Raw genomic sequence first — 16,374 nt, forward strand, 5'->3', positions numbered from 1 at the left:
CTGACCCCTGGCCACAGCAGAGGTAGCTTTGTATCCTCAGATCTCCTTGAGCACATCCACTGTATCTCATGGCATGGCACGTACCCTGCTGGGAAGACTGAGCTGTTCACTGGGAATCAGTACCTATGAGACCGAGGTCCAAAGCTGCAAAAAGTTCCTTAGCCAGGAATGTCTGAGCTGAGAGGCATGCCAAATCCCACTTTGTTTCTTCAGGTAGACAGCTGAGGAAAGTGAGGTAGGCAGCATAGGAACATGGTGCAGGTGTGAGTGGGGAAAAGCCAGGCTTACATCCTCTCAAGATCTGGCCAACACTCAGTCAGGTGGTATTTCACCTCTGCAGGCCTTAGATTCCTCAGCAAGAAGATGGGCAGAGTGGTAGAGCCATTGAGAGTAGTTATTGTGCATCCTCACCTATCCTCTGAAGCAGATAGCGTTTGGACATGGGCTCAGGAAGGACTCCTGTGTGTAGCTGATTGCTCACAGAAGGGCAAGGAAGAGGCTGGCACCCTGGTACCCTTGAGGTACTTCCTCTGTGCCAGGACACATGGTATGTCCCTAGTCCAACCCTGTCATTTGTTGTGTGCTCTTGCCATCACTTGTACAGTGCACAGAGCATTTCTGTTGATCCACATTTAAGTCCTAATGTCATCACCGTTTACATGCTGAACCTCGGGGCAAATCAACTTCTTCCAGCCTTTTTCCTATTTGTAGAATGGAAAAGTATTCACAGAGAATTACTGGTGCCTCTGTGAGTCAAGTGAGTTAACCGTGTTTGTACTGAGCATGGCAAGCCACCCATGGGTGTTGACTGTTACTCCTATTTGGCCAATTCTCTGAGTGACCAGTACTGGGCTCCCAGAACCCACATTCACCCTGTCACTTGACTGACAAGGAAACCAGGCCCTGAAGAAGTGGAGCAACTAGGGTTCTCACCTTATCAGTGAGTTAGGGCAGAATTTTCTTAGCACGCTGGTTCTGCATTCAGGAACTATATTCTTTTCTTTCTTTCTACTTACCTATCTATCTATCTTTTTTTTTTTTTTTTGGTTTTGATTTTGGTTTTTCGAAGTAGGATCTACTCTAGCCCAGGCTAGACTTGAAATTCACTATGTAGTCACAGGGTGGCATTGAACTCATGGCAGTCCTCCTACCTCTGCCTCCCGAGTGCTGGGATTAAAGACGTGTGTCACCACACCTGGCTTTTTCTTTTTTTTTAATAATTTTGTTTACTTGAGAGAGCAAGAAAGAGGCAGATAGAGGGTATATGGGTACACCAGGGCCTTCTGCCATAGCACACAGATGCATATGCCACTTTGTGCATCAGAAACCGTTCTTGGGCTGGAGAGATGGCTCTTCAGTTAAGGCACTTGCTTGCAAAGCCTAATGACCCAAGTTTGATTTCTCAGTACCCCTAAGAATCTTAGCCAGATATGCAAAATGCTGCATGCATCTGAAGAGATTTGCAGCAACTGGAGGCCATGGTGCACCCATTCTCTCTGTCTCTCAGCTTACAAACAAATAAGTAAAAATATTTTTAAAATCTTGGTGTGGGCTATGTTTCTCTTCTATCAGCATATAAATAAATAATTTTTTAATTCAGTTTTTTTTTTTTGTTTGTTTGTTTGTTTTTTGTTTTTTCGAGGTAGGGTCTCACTCTGGTCCAGGCTGACCTGGAATTAACTCTGTCATCTCAGGGTGGCCTTGAACTCATGGCAATCCTCCTACCTCTGCCTTCCGAGTGCTGGGATTAAAGACGTGCGCCACCACGCCCAGCTAATTCAGATTTCTTTGTTTGTTTTTGTATTTCAAGGCAAGGTCTCACTCTAGTCCAGGCTGACCTGGAATTAACTTTGTAGTTTCAGAGTGGCCTCGAACTCATGGTGATCCTTCCACCTCTGCCTCCCGAGTGCTGGGATTAAAAGCGTATGCCACCACGCCCGGCTTAATTCAGATTTTTAAAACGCTTTTATTTTTTGTTTGTTTGTTTGTTTTTCGAGGTATGGTTTCCCTCTAGCCCAGGCTGACCTGGAATTCACGATGTAGTCTCAGGGTGGCCTTGAACTCATGGCGATCCTCCTACCTCTGCCTCCCAAATGCTGGGATTAAAGGCATGTGCCACCACACCCAGGTAAAATATTTTATTATTTGAGAGAGAGAAACAGACATAATAGGTGCTCCAGGACCTCTAGCCACTGCAAACAAAGTCCAGATGCATGTACTACCTTGTGTATCTGGCTTTATGTTGTGTCCTGGTAAATGGAATCTGGGTCCTTTGGCTTTGCAGGCAAACGCCTTAACCACTAAGCCATCTCTCTAGCCCCTAAATTTTTTGTTTGTTTGTTTTTGTTTTTAAAAACCAGACATGGTGACAAATACCTTTAATCCCAGCACTTGACAGGCAGAGATAGGAGGATCCCTGTGAGTTCGAGGCCAGCCTGAGACTACATAGTGAATTTCAAATCAGCCTGGGCTAGAGCGAGAACCTACCTTGAAAAAAAAAAAAAAAATTGAAGCCATTCTTAATCCAGGCAGAGTCAACCAAGAGCTTGACCCCCTGCTGAGGCCCTACCAATACGTGCTAGGCAGAGGCACCCTGCTGTCTTAGTGCTCACAGTCCTGAAGGATTGGCACATTGAAGAGAGGCAGGAGGTTCCATGGGACCCTTGATATCAAGGAAAACTCCTGGAAGGAAATGACTACAGAGACAGACCTATGTACAGGTGGCTAAGGCACTGAAGTGGGGAGCAGAGAGGGTAGTGAGAGAGGGAAGATTTGGGGGTTTGTCCCCCGCTTCATGCCCCTCACCCTGACCCTCTGCTCCTTCTTGCAGATCGAGACACTCCCTCCAGAGCTCTTCCAGTGCAGGAAGCTGCGCGCCCTCCACCTGGGCAACAACGTGCTGCAGTCGCTGCCCTCAAGAGTGGGTGAGCTGACCAACCTGACACAGATCGAGCTGCGGGGCAATCGGCTGGAGTGCCTGCCTGTAGAGCTGGGCGAGTGTCCGCTGCTCAAGCGCAGCGGCCTGGTGGTGGAGGAGGACCTGTTCAACACGCTGCCGCCCGAGGTGAAGGAGCGGCTCTGGAGGGCTGACAAGGAGCAGGCCTGAGCAGGCTCATGGAACAGCCAGCAGCGGGGGCACCCCCCAGCACGACCACAGGCCAGGCAAACAGCCTTGCCCCCCGTCCCAGGACTGCTGGACAGCCCGCCAAGGTCCAGCCAGGCAGAGCCCAGGCTGGGCATGAACTGGGCCAGAACAGAGGACAGGAGCTGAGGGGCTGGTCCCTTTTCTTCCTCTGAGACTCATGCCCCCAGGGCAGGTATCTGCCGAAGAGACCAGAAACTAGCCAGTCTCAGAGAGCAGTATTTGGACAATCAGGGTCTCTACCCTTGATGCCATCTCTGCCTCAGAAACTGAATTGATGCCAGAGGTCCGGAGACAGCAACTTAGTTCTTTGGTATTTATTTCCTCCATTTCCCATCTCCTTCCTCTAGATAACTTACACATTCCCAAGAAAGGCTTTGCTCCATGGGAGATGTTTAAGTAACGTGGCAGTATTTCCCCTTATCCTTCTGGGCAATGCTGACAAAGGATAAGTGCCCACCCAGCTGGGCACAGTGGTACAGGGCAAGCCAACTGCAGAACAGCCACCATAGTGGCACTAGTTGGGCTCAGCAGCAAAGCCCATGGGAGACCAGGCCTCCCAAGTAGAAAGGCCTGGGGCGTGTCCCATCAGTTTTCGAAGCAATTTTAGAAATCTTTTTTTATCAAGCAAATTTTTTGTTTGTTTGTTTTTTTAAGTTTTGAAAAATAATGGCTTGGGTATTAAAAAGAGGAAAAAAAAAACTTTAAAAAAAAAAAGACACTATAAAGGCCAGTGAATTGGAGTCTCAGGGTGGGGTCCCATTTCCCTTGAGCAAAGCAGCAAGACTTTGAATTGTATTTCCTTTCCCTGGAGTGTGGGTGCAGGATGTCATCTGGTATTCTGGTATGACCTTAGTCTAGGAGTTCTGTTTGTTCCTGTCCCCTCCTGGGGCCGAACTTTTATTTTTGTTTGTTTTTTGGGTTTTTAGGGTTTTTTTTTTTTTTTTTTTTTTTTTGGTGTCTTGTTTTGTTTCTCCTCCATGGGTCTTGGCAGGCACTCATTTCTGTGGCTGTCAGCCAAAGGGAATGTTCTGGAGTTGCCAAGAAGGGAGGAGACTCTGGGTCAGCTAATCCCCAGATGAAAGGTGCTCCACCTCCCCTTCCCACCCGCCTCGCCCTACCCTCCTTGCACAGTGTTAAGGAGCCAAGAGGAGCTGCTTTGCTCGGACTCTGCCCACCTCCCATGTTGTGGGTTTGCTCAGTGCCACTATTCGCCTCCACTGCTTCCACTGGCCTTGTCACCATCTGGTCCTTCATGAAGTGCAGACATTTAGAGGCAGTTTGGGCATAGAAAGGTCACCACAGGGAAGGCAAGCTCCCTAGGTTTTGGTTCCAAGCCAGTTTCCGTCCCTGGCGCCCGGTTTGCACATAGTTCACACAGCGCCTGGTGGCGGGAAGCCACCCGCTTTAGATCAATCACTCGGATCCCCACTTTAGAAGGGTCCCCGCCTTAGATCAATCACGTGGACACTAAGGCACGTTTTAGCGTCTCTTGTCTTAATGATTCTGTCTGTCTCTGTCTGTGTTCTCTGCGTCGCGTCATTGGATGTAACCCTCAGTAATGCACACTAGCCTCTGACAGCCACGAAGCAATCCGTTACCTGTGGGTCTGAACGCACAGACTCCGTTCAAATATAAATAAATATAATAACACCATGTAGCCTTGGTGGTCTCCATGCCACGGGGCTGAGGGTGGGGTACCCCTCACTTCTCTGAACCCTGCTGGGCCCTGTTGAAGGACCACTTCTTGGGTACTGCCTACAGAATAGCTCTGCTCATCTCTTTTGCCCTCTAAAACTTGGAGCTCCTTTGAGTAGTTGCTGAAGGGTACAGGCTGGATGAAGTACCCAGATATGCCAGGCGTGGGTCCTGGCCCAGCACATTTTCTATTGTCCCAGTTGCTTATGTTTTCAGTCCTCATGAGCTTTGATAGTTTAGGACTGGAATAGGCTACAGGAATGAGAGATGGTAGTGTGGGTTTTTTTTTTAAAAAAATATTTTTTGTTCATTATTTATTTATTTATTTGAGAGTGACAGACACACAGAGAAAGACAGATAGAGGGAGAGAGAGAGAATGGGCATGCCAGGGCTTCCAGCCTCTGCAAACGAACTCCAGACGCGTGCGCCCCCTTGTGCATCTGGCTAACGTGGGACCTGGGGAACCGAGCCTCGAACCGGGGTCCTTAGGCTTCACAGGCAAGCGCTTAACCGCTAAGCCATCTCTCCAGCCCTAGTGTGGGTTCTTGTCTGAGTTCAGTCACCTTTATGCATGAAGCTGGGCAGGTCCCTTCCCCTCTGTGACCTCCATCCATATCCTCATCTGTGCACTAGGGATTTCTGCTCCACGCTGCTAAAGGTCCCTTGTAATTCCAGCAGCAAGCCCCCCAGCTTCTGTAGCGATAGCACTAAGAGTCACCATTGGAAGCCTGACCCGGGGTCTGCTGAAGGGACTGGAGTCAAGTGCAGAGGCTCAAAGAGGTTGACAGAGCTGTGCAGTACATTTAAAAATAAATATTAGAGAGAATGGATGCACCAGGGCCTCTAGCCACTGCAAACTAACCCCAGACACATGTGTCACCATGTGGATATGGCTTACATGGGTTCTGGGGGAATTGAACCTAGGTCCTTAGGCTTCACAGGCAAGCACCTTAACCACTAAGCCATCTCTCCAGCCCTATTATTTTGCTTTTTAAAAATTATTTATGGGCTGGAGAGATGGCTTAGTGGTTAAGGCATGTGCCTGAAAAGCCAAAGTATCCCAGTTCAATTCTCCAGGACCCATGTAAGCCAAATGCACAAGGGGGCACATGCATCTGTCATTTGTTTGCAGTGGCTGGAGGCCCTGTAATGCCCATTCTCTCTCTCCCTCCCTCCCTCTTTACTTCTCTCTCAAATAAATAAATAAATAAATTTTAAATTTTTATATGAGCTGGGCACTTATATGGCATTTATATGGTGGTGCACACCTTTAATCCCAGCACTTGGGAGGCAGAGGTAGGAGGATCACCATGAGTTCGAGGCCACCCTGAAGACTACATAATGAATTCCAGGTCAGCCTGGACTAGAGTGAAACCCTACCTCAAAAAAATAAAATAAAAATTATTTATATGGGCTAGTGGGATGGCATATCAGTTAAGATGCTTGCCTGCAAAGCCAAAGGACCCAGGTTCAGTTCCCCAGGACCCATGTAAGCCAGATGCACAAGGTGGCAGCGCATGCATCTGGAGTTTCTTTGCAGTGGCTGGAGGCCCTAGTGTGCCCATTTTCTCTCTCTCTGCCTCTTTCTCTCTCTCTCTCAAACAAATAAAAACAAAAAACTATTTATTTGCAAGCAAAAAGAAAGAATGGGTGCATCAGGGCCTCCAGCTGCTGCAAACAAACTCCAGATACATGAGCCACTTTGTGCATCTGGTTTTACATGGGTACTGGGGATTTGAACCTCAATCCTTAGGCCTTATGGGCAATACCTTAACCAATGAGCCATTTCTCCAGCCCTATTATTATTAAGTAGAAACTTTTTGTTATTGTTTTTCCCAGGTATGATCTCACTCTAGCCCAGGCTGACCTGGAATTCACTATGTAGTCTCAGGGTGGCCTTGAACTCATGGCGATACTCCTACCTCTGCCTTCTGAGTGCTGGGATTAAAAGCATGTGCCACCATGCCTGGCTTCTTTTGCCATTTTAAATTTTTTTTAATTTTTATTTATTTATTTAACAGCAACAGACAGAGAAATGGGTACGCCAGGTCTTCCAGCCACTGCAAACGAACTCCAGACACATGCGTTCCCTCTTGCATCTGGCTAACGTGCTTCCTGGAGAAACGAGCCTAAAACTAGAGTCCTTAGGCTTCACAGGCAAGCACTTAGCCACTGAGCCATCTCTCCAGTCCTTCTTTTGCCTTTTTAAAATAAATTTTATTTATTTGTAAGCAGAGAGAGAATAGGCATGCCAGGCAGAACCTCTTGCCACAGCAGACAAATTCCAGATGCATGTACCACTTTGTGTATCTGGTTTTACTTGAGTACTGAGGAATCAAGCTTTGCAAGCAAGCACCTCTAATCACTAGCCATCTCTCCAGCCCTGCTCGTTTGTTTTTGAGACAAGATCTCACACAAGCCCAGGCTGACCTGGAATCTTTGTAGCCCAGGTTGTCCTTGATCGAGCTCACTGCAGTCCTCCTACCACAGCCTCCTGAGTGCTGAGATTAAGAGTGAGCCACCACACCTGGTATAACTCACCACTTTTTTGTGTCTCCACAATGGATGATTTTCTCTTCTGTCTGATGTGGAACCAACTGTCCCTCCCCCAGCCTGGGAACCTCAGATGCCAATGCCCTAGAGCCCAGAGTTCAATCTGGAACTGGTTAGCTTCTGGAAAAAACAGTGATGTGAAAGCACCGCCCACCCCCTTCGCAAAGCCAGCAGAATGGCCTGTCCTCCTTCCTTAACCCCTCACCCAAGTCCTCTTCCCTCTGCTTAAAACCACAGCAGTGGTCTGCCCTGTAGTTACAACAGCCAGTTGGAAAGCTTGGAGAAGCTCAAAATAATTAAAAAGAAGAGCCGGGTGTGGTGGCGCACGCCTTTAATCCCAGCACTTGGGAGGCAGAGGTAGGAGAAGCACCATGAGTTCGAGGCCACCCTGAGACTACATAGTGAATTCCAGGTCAGCCTAGCTAGACACCCCACCTTGGGAAAAAAGAAAAAAAAAACAAAAAACCAAAAAACAGAAGAAGAAACCAAAACTCTTCATGCTCTATCTACTTTGAAGAGCTCTGCTAACACTGGGTGAGTGGGTTAGAAGATACTTCCTGTGTGCCAGGCTCCTTATCAGTGGTGAAGGGTTCCTCCTCCTTTCTGCTCCCAAGAGGCTCTTTGGTTGTCACAAAACGCAGAAGGTAAGGTCTGGGATCCGGGCTGCTTCACTGAGCCCCGCCCTTGCTGGGGTCCCCAGGCTATTGCTGGCTCAGCATTCTGGGCCCCTTTATGTTTCTGACACTGGATTGGTGTCTCTTTTAAGCAGCTGGTTGCATCAGAAAGTCCTAGCTCTGCTCGGAACTTGGGCTGCTCGATGACTCTACAGATTTTGTCTCTTGCCTCTGCGCTGAATCCAACCTCTCAGAACTCCCATCAGCCTCAGGGGCCCAGTGGGCTCAGCCTTCCCTGGCCTTCTAGAAGCCTGGACAGCCTAGACAAAGCAGCAGCTCTCAGTGCAGTGGCCCAGAAAACACTTGACCCGGGGCCAAGTCTCTTGAGTACTGAGCAGTGTCCCCTTGCTCATTCCTGAGACACTCTGTCCCTTGGCTGTTCAAAGAGACATTTCTGGGAAGGCCAGTGAGCAGTTTTTCACAGCCCCGTGGCCCTGTCAGCTGCAGAGCCAGCAGGTGTTCTGACTGCCTGGCCAGCCCCGCTGGAGATGCCAAACAGGCTGGGTCTGAGAGGGGAGCTGGAGCCATCTCCTGCCTCCCTCATGAGGAGGCTCCAAGCTTCTGTTTCGTTTCTTTTCTTTTCTTTTCTTTTCTTTTCTTTTCTTTTTTTTTTTTTTTTTTTTTGGTTTTTCAAGATAGGGTCTCCTGGTATTCACTATGTAGTCTTAGGCTGGCCTTGAACTCACTGCAATCCTCCTACCTCTGCCTCCTGAGTGCTGGGATTAAAGGCATGCGCCATACCTGGCTCCTCCAGGCCTCAATTTCTAAATTGCCCCTCAAGTCCCCTTTATAGTCCTCCTCCCAGGACCTGGAGTGCTTGAGGTTAGAGCTGGAGAGGCCCACACAGTTATCTTCTCAGGACCCCTTCTACTTTTGGAATGCAAAGTCATTCAGGGCCTGAACCTCAAATCCCCCAGATCTTTTTGCTACACAGATGTCAATACTGATAGCTGTGGCCTTGGGGACTGGAAACTTTCTAATCTTCACTTTCCTCACTTGAGGCTCCCAGGGGGTATTCACCAGAGTCACAGCTAGTGGTGTCACCTGGACTGTGACCTAATGTCCCCTGGCTGCCCACTGTCTGCTTAGCACTACCAGGACACAGTTCCTGGCACCTCGTAAGCAGCTAGCCAGGAGCAGATATTAGAAACTCTGAGGAGCACAGAAGCAAGCATATGCAGCATGAAGGGAATAAGTTCAGGCTGATCCTGGAGTAACGGGGAGGGTGGTGCTGGCCTGGAACAAGAGGCCAGGTCCACTTTCAGGAGCAGAAATGAGAGAGGGGCCAGCGGCCAGAATGGAAGCCATAGGCTAGCCGGGGTGTGTTTTGTGAGGGCGTTGTCTGGGAGTAAGTGGTCTCCAGATAGGGAAGAGTTAAGTCCTCCTTGGCTTCCAGCCACCCTCCCCTTCTGAACTTTCTCCTCTCCAGTCCTGGAGGCAGTACCGAGAGCCACCAGTGTCCTGCAGTGTCCCCATGGCCTGCCTGAGCCCCTCACAACTCCAGAAGGTAGGGGTCTGTGGGCTGGGAGGATCAGCTAAAGTGGGGGGCAGACCTCTGGTAGCCCTTGAACTCTAGCATCCCAGCCATTTTACAGAAGGATAGGTTCCCAGGCACAAGCTCTAACTTCTGTGCATGCTCTCGAGGCGTGCATGTCACAAGACCAGGGGCGGAGTAGGGTGAAGAGAGAGAGAAACTACAAATCATGGGTTGGGGGGTCAGAGAAGTCAAGTGGGGATGGGGCCAGCTTCCAGAGCCACTGTCAGTCCCAAAATGGAAGCCTAATTCATGGGTTTATCAGTGCAATACATGCTATAACCAGACAGAAATTCACATTCCAAGCTTGTTAATATTTTGGTATTTAGGGCTAGAGAGATGGCATAGCAATTAAGGCACTTGCCTTCAATACCTAAGAACCCAGGTTTGATTCCTCAACCCACATAAGCCAGATGCCTATGGTGGCATATGCGTATGAAGTTTGTTTACAGTGGCTGAAGGCCCTGGCATGCCCATATTCATTCTCTCTCTCATAGTAATAATAATAAATAAAAATTAAGCCAGGCGTGGTGGCACACACCTTTAATCCCAGCACTTGGGAGGCAGAAGCAGGACGATCAATATGAGTTCAAGGCCATCCTGAGGCTACAGAAAGGCTACCTGGAAAAATGAAAAACAAAAAGCCAAACATACAAAAATTTTTAAATATCTTGGTATTTAGCTCTAGAATCTGTCTCAAAGTCCAACCTGGGGTCAAGGGTGAAGCTCAGTAGTAGGATGCTTGCTCAAGGCCCTGGGTTCCATCCCTGACACCCTTCCTACATGCCTGGCTAACTATTCCCATTGCATTGCTGTCATTAAACAAAACTCAATGGGTATATCTGTATATACATCTCTACTCCCCCTCATCCCTAAGGAGGACAACTTCCAGTGTTTCTCGCCTTCCAGCCTGTTTGAGGCAGGGGCTTTTGTAGTTCACAAGTGTGTTCACTAGGCTAGCTGGCCTCAGAACTTCTTGGGAGAGACTTGAGTAATATCCTGTCTCTGCCTCCCTTCACACTGTAGGTGTGCTGGGATCACAGTGGCCTACCACGGCATACAGATTTTTTCCATGCATTCTGGGGATCTGAGCTCATGCTTCCAGGTGCTTTATCCATTGAGCCATCTCACCGATCCCTTTATATATACATATTTTAAATTTTTTTCTCTATTTATCTGACACAGAAAGAGGGAGAAAGAGGAAAAATGGGTGCACCAGGGCCCCCAGCCACTACAAACGAACTCCAGAGCATGTGCCCCCTTGTGCATCTGGCTAACTAACTTGGGTCCTAGGGAATCAAACCTGGGTCCTATAACTTTGCAGGCAAATGCCTTAACCACTAAGCCTCCAGACTCCCCCCCACATACACACTTTTTTAAAAATTAAAAAAAATTTTTTTTTTGAGCCGGGCATGGTGGCGCACGCCTTTAATCCCAGCACTCGGGAGGCAGAGGTAGGATTGCCATGAGTTCAAGGCCACCCTGAGATGACAGAGTTAATTCCAGGTCAGCCTGGACCAGAGTGAGACCCTACCTCGAAAAACCAAAAAAAAAAAAAAATTTTTTTTTTGAGGTAGGGTCTCACTGTAGCACAGGCTGACCTGGAATTCACTATGTAGTCTCAAACTGGTCTTGAACTCATGGCAAAACTCCTACCTCTGCTTCCCTAGTGCTGGGATTAAAAGCGTGTGCCACCACCCAGTTTATATAAGTTTTTTGAGGTAAGGTCTCATTTTAACCCAGGTTGACCTGAAATTTACTATGTATTCTCAGGGTGACCTTGAACTCATGGAGATCTCTCTCTCTTTCTGAGATCTCACTCTAGCCCAGGATGACTTGGAATTCATGATGTAGTTTCAGGGTAGATTTGAATTCATGGTGATCCTTCTGAATGCAAGGATTAAAAGCATGCACCACCACACCCAGTTCTTTCTTCCTCCCTCCCCCTTTCTCTTTTTCTTTTTTCTTTCCACCTTCCTTCTTTCCTTCCTTCCTCCCTCCCTTCCTTCCTTTTTTGGCTTCCTGATGGCCTATGCTCCCCCTTACATACTCCTTCCCCAGAGCTGCTCTGAGAACCTTCTCCTTTTATCTGGTTTACATTTCAGGCTCTGCCCTTAGTTCTCAAAGCCTGCCCCCCATCACTGTGCTCAGCATAATATGGGACAGTGCACTTAACCGCTGTGATAATGATCTGTACCAGACTGTAAGCTGTGTAAGGGCAGGCATTTGGCTAGCATGCTCATAAACATATCTACAGTTCCTGAAACTGTCAAACATAAAGCCAGGCATGGTGACACACGCCTTTAGTCCCAGCATTCAGGAGTCAGAGGTAGGAGGATTGCCATGAGTTCAAGGCCACCCGGAGACTACAGACAATTCCAGGACAGCCTGGGCTAGAGTGAGACTCAACCTCCAAAAACAAAATAAAATAAAAAAGCTTGGCGTGCCACATGCCTTTAATCCCAGCACTCGGGAGGCAGAGGTAGGAGGATTGCCATGAGTTTGAGGCCATCCTGAAACTACGTAGTGAATTCCAAGTCAGCCTGGGCTAGAGGGAGACCCTACCTCAAAAAAATAAATAAAGTAAAATATATATATAAAATATAAGGCTGTAGAGATGATTTAGTGGTCAAGGCACTTGCCTGTGAAACCTAAAAGACTCATATTTGAATCTCCAGGTCCTATGTAAGACAGACACACAAGGAAGCAAGCACACACAGAGGTGCATGTGTTTGGAGTTCACTTGTAGTGGCCAGAGGCCCTGGTGTACTAATTCTCTCTCTCTCTCTCAATCTCTCACATTAAAAAAAAAAAAAAGGTGGGAGCCATCATGGTGGCGCATGCCTTTAATCCCAGCACTCAGGAGGCAGAGGTAGGAAGATTACCGTGAGTTCAAGGCTGCCCTGAGGCTGCATAGTGAATTCCAGGTCAGCCTGGCCTAGAGTGAAACCCTACCTCAAAAAAAAAAATAAATAAATAAAATAAAAGGTGGGGGGACTGGGAAACGGCTTAGAGATTAAAGCATTTGCCTGCAAAGCCTAAGGACCTGGGTTTGATTCCCCAGGACCCACGTAAGCCAGATGCACAAGGGGGCAAATGTGTCTGGAGTTCATATGCAGTGGCTAGAGGCCCTGGCGTGACCATTCTCTCTCATAAATAAATAAAATATTTTTTAAAAAAAGGTGGGGCTCAAAATGGAGGTAAAACCACCACCCTGTCATCCCCAGCCTGACTCCAACCATCCATCGCCACGGTGTGGGGGCGGGGTGGGAACCATGATTCAAAATAACCAGAACAGTTGAGGAAGCTGTTCATTGGTGGTCTGAGCTCTGAAACTACAGAGGACAGTTTGAGAGAACATTTTGGGACATGGGGCACACTCACAGTCTGTGTGGTCATGAGAGACCCCCAAACAGGGCGTTCAGAGGCTTTGGCTTTGTGACTCACTCGTGTTAAAGAGGCGGAGGCAGCAGTGTGTGCTCGGCCACACGAGGTTGATGGCGTGTGGTGGGACCCGAGAGCTGTTTCTAGAGAGGGTTCTGTAAAGCCTGGTGCTCATTTGACAGTAAGGAAATTGGTGGTGGTGGTATTAAAGACGACACAGGAGAGTATAATCTGAGAGACTGCTTTGAAAAGTACGGCAAGATTGAGACCATAGAAGTGATGGAAGACAGGCAGAGTGGAAAAAAAAGAGAGGATCTGCTTTTGAAACTTTCGAAGATCCTGGTACGGTCAATAAAATTGTTGTTCAGAAATATCACACTATTGGGCTGGAGAGATGGCTTAGTGGTTAAGGCATTTGCCTACAAAGCCAAAGGACCCAGGTTCAACTCCCCATGACCCACGTAAGCCAGATGCACAAGGTAGTGCATGTGTCTGGAATTCATTTGCACTGACTGGAGGCCCTGACGTGCCCATTCTCTATCTGCCTCTTTGTCTCTCCTCCTTTCTTTCTCAAATAAATAAATGAATTAATGGACATAATTGTGAAGTGAAAAAGTCTTTCCTAAGAAAGAGATGCAGCCGGCTGGGTCACACAGAGAGGTCATGGAGGTGGAGTGGCAACTGTATGGGTTGTGGTGGAAACTTTGGAGGTGGTGGAGGTAATTTTGGTCGTGGTAGAAACTTTGGTGGAAGAGGTGGCTATGGTGGAGGAGGTGGTGGCAGCAGAGGGAGTTATGGTGGAGGTGATGGTGGATATAATGGATTTGGAGGTGATGGTGGATATAATGGATTTGGAGGTGATGGTGGTTATAATGGATTTGGAGGTGATGGTGGCAACTATGGTGGTGGTCCTGGTTATAGTAGTAGAGGAGGCTATGGTGGTGGTGGACCAGGATATGGAAACCAAGGTGGTGCATATGGTGGTGGAGGAGGAGGAAATGATGGTTACAATGAAGGAGGAAATTTGGAGGTGGTAACTGTGGTGGAAGTGGGAACTACAGTGATTTTGGAAATTATAGTGGACCACAGCAGTCAAATTATGGGCCCATGAAGGGGGGCAGTGCTGCTGGAAGAAGCTCTGGCAGTCCCTATGGGGTGGTTATGGACCTGGCGGTGAAAGTGGTGGATATGGTAGCAGAGGTTTCTTGTTTTTGTTTTTGTTTTTTTCCCCCGAGGTAGGGTCTCACTCTAGCTCAGGCTGACCTGGAATTAACTATGTAGTCTCAGGGTGGCCTTTAACTCTTGGCAGTCCTCCTACCCCTGCCTCCAAGTGCTGAGATTAAAGGCATGCGCCACCATGCCCGGCGGGTAGCAGAAGTTTTAAAAGCAACAGAAAAGGGCTACTGTTCTTAGCAGGAGAGAATGAGTTGTCAGGAAAGCTGCAGGTTACCTTGAGACAGTCGTCCCAAAGGCATTAGAGGAACTGTAAAAGTCTGCCGCAGGAGGAGTGATGGTCTGTAGTCAGAAGAGCTACTGCAGTTAAACAGGAAACCCCTCTTGTTCAGGACCGGCATAGCCTCAGTTTGCAGAACGTGCGCTATTGATAGAACACACTGGCGTGTCAATCAGATGTTCATTCCTGAGGTCTTCCTCTGTTGTGGCTTTGTGTCCCTTCTTCTCTCATTACATTAGCTACATTGCCCTGTAGTGGTGGTAGTGGTACCAGGAATAAAAAATTAAGGAATTTTTAGAGATGGCTTAGTGGTTAAGTGCTTGCCTGTGAAGCCTAAGGACCCCGGTTCGAGGCTCGATTCCCCAGGACTCATGTTAGCCAGATGCACAGGGGCGCATGCGTCTGGAGTTCGTTTGCAGTGGCTGGAAGCCCTGGTGCGCCCATTCTTTCTTCTTCTCTCCCTCCCTCCCTCTCTCTCCCTCTCAAATAAATAAATAAAGATTTTTTAAAAAAAATTAAGGAATTTTTAACTTTTCAATACTTGTGTAGTTCAGTTTTCCTGAATTTTAGTACAGAAATTTTAACAAAGTGCGGTTTTGAAGGTGTTTCCTTGTGAATTAACAAGTAAAGATCATTGTTAATTACTATTTTGTATGACTTCTGCTAAAGTTAACTGTAAAGAAACACCCAATGACTTGCAGTTTAAGGGGAATCTATTCTTCCAACCTCCAAACCCTGCTATGAATGGGCGCTGACATGTGGAGAGAGTAGATATCTGTATGTTTGCAATGTGTGCTTTAGAATATTTAGGATTGGGTGTTTAGTAAATTAGCATATTTGTGAATTTAATAGCATTAAGATTACCTTCAAATGAAAAGTCTCAAAATTTCAAAAAAAGAAAAGGGGGGTGCTGGAGAGATAGCTTAGTGGTTAAGGTATTTGCCTGCAAAACCAGATGATCCCAGTTGGATTCTTCAGGACCCATGTAAGCCAAATACACAAGGGGGTGTATGTATCTGGAGTTCGTTTGCAGTGGCTGGAGGCCCTGGCACACCCATTCTCTCTCTCTCTCTCTCTCTCTCTCTCTCTCTCTCTCTGTCTCTCAAAATATATAAATAAATAAAATATATATATTTCTTTTAAAAGGCCAGTCTGTTGGGCTTTCAAATAAAACAAACAAAAAAGAGGATATGTTTTCATGTGACAAGGGAAGGACAATCTCCCCTTCCCCTTGCTCTTTTCCTAAGATCCAAGCAGACCCAGGTTGCCCCTCACTGAGCACTAGACACCTTGTCCAGGGTAGGGAACAGATTGAGGAGCCGGACACTTGGTCGCACTACACACACAGTTCAAGTTCAGGGTCAGCTTTAGATCAAAAGCAATGTTTCAGGGCAGAGAGAAGCCTGAGTCTTGTTCCTGCCTGCAGTTCCGGGAGGATGGATACCTGGTTCTGGAAGGATTTTTGTCTGCAGATGAGTGTGTGGCCATGCAACAGAGGATCAGCGAGATTGTGGCCAAAATGGACGTCCCTCTCCATTGCCGCACGGAGTTTTGCACCCAGGAGGACGAGCAGCTTCGAGCCCAGGTAGGCGCAGCTGCCTTCTGGAGCAGCATAGAAGGCAGGACACTATGACCACAGGCTCCTTCTGTGGAGCGATCTCACCCAGCCACCTACCTGTGCACCAGGCACACCCATCCACTCCTCAGTGGGCTGGAGGGATGGCTTAGCGGTTAAGGTGCTTGTCTGCAAAGCCAAAGTACCCAGGCTTGATTTCTCAGGACCCTCATAAGCCAGATGCACAAGGTGCCACATGCTTCTGATGTTCGCTTGCAAGAGATGAAGGCCTTGGCACGCCCATTCTCTCTCTCTCTCTCTCTCTCTCTCTATATATATATATATATGTGTGTGTGTGTGTGTGTGTGTGTGTGTGTATAT

The 16,374-nt window shown here is 47.8% G+C and overlaps 2 protein-coding genes across 9 annotated transcripts in view; both read left to right on the plus strand.

Annotated features, from left to right (window-relative positions):
• Positions 1-3,919, plus strand: part of Lrrc8a (leucine rich repeat containing 8 VRAC subunit A) — a 40,296-nt gene extending 36,377 nt beyond the window's left edge. For all 3 annotated transcript variants that reach the window (XM_004671788.2, XM_045147235.1, XM_045147229.1), the window contains exon 4: positions 2,831-3,919. In XM_004671788.2, coding sequence (XP_004671845.1) covers positions 2,831-3,106 — 276 coding nt within the window. In that variant the 3' untranslated portion in view covers positions 3,107-3,919. The remainder of the gene's footprint in view (positions 1-2,830) is intronic.
• Positions 3,324-16,374, plus strand: part of Phyhd1 (phytanoyl-CoA dioxygenase domain containing 1) — a 28,049-nt gene continuing 14,998 nt past the window's right edge. The window contains exons 1-2 of one of the 6 annotated variants that reach the window (XM_045147247.1): positions 3,324-3,455; positions 15,865-16,023. In XM_045147247.1, the coding sequence (XP_045003182.1) occupies positions 3,420-3,455; positions 15,865-16,023 (195 nt within the window). In that variant the 5' untranslated portion in view covers positions 3,324-3,419. Of the gene's footprint in view, positions 3,456-8,764; positions 9,575-15,864; positions 16,024-16,374 lie in introns of those variants that run through there. The other 5 variants (XM_045147272.1, XM_004671786.2, XM_045147264.1 and 2 more) reach the window with 5 other exon arrangements.

This window comes from Jaculus jaculus, chromosome 1 (genome assembly GCF_020740685.1).
Source record: "Jaculus jaculus isolate mJacJac1 chromosome 1, mJacJac1.mat.Y.cur, whole genome shotgun sequence".
Classification (NCBI taxonomy): Eukaryota; Metazoa; Chordata; class Mammalia; order Rodentia; family Dipodidae; genus Jaculus; species Jaculus jaculus.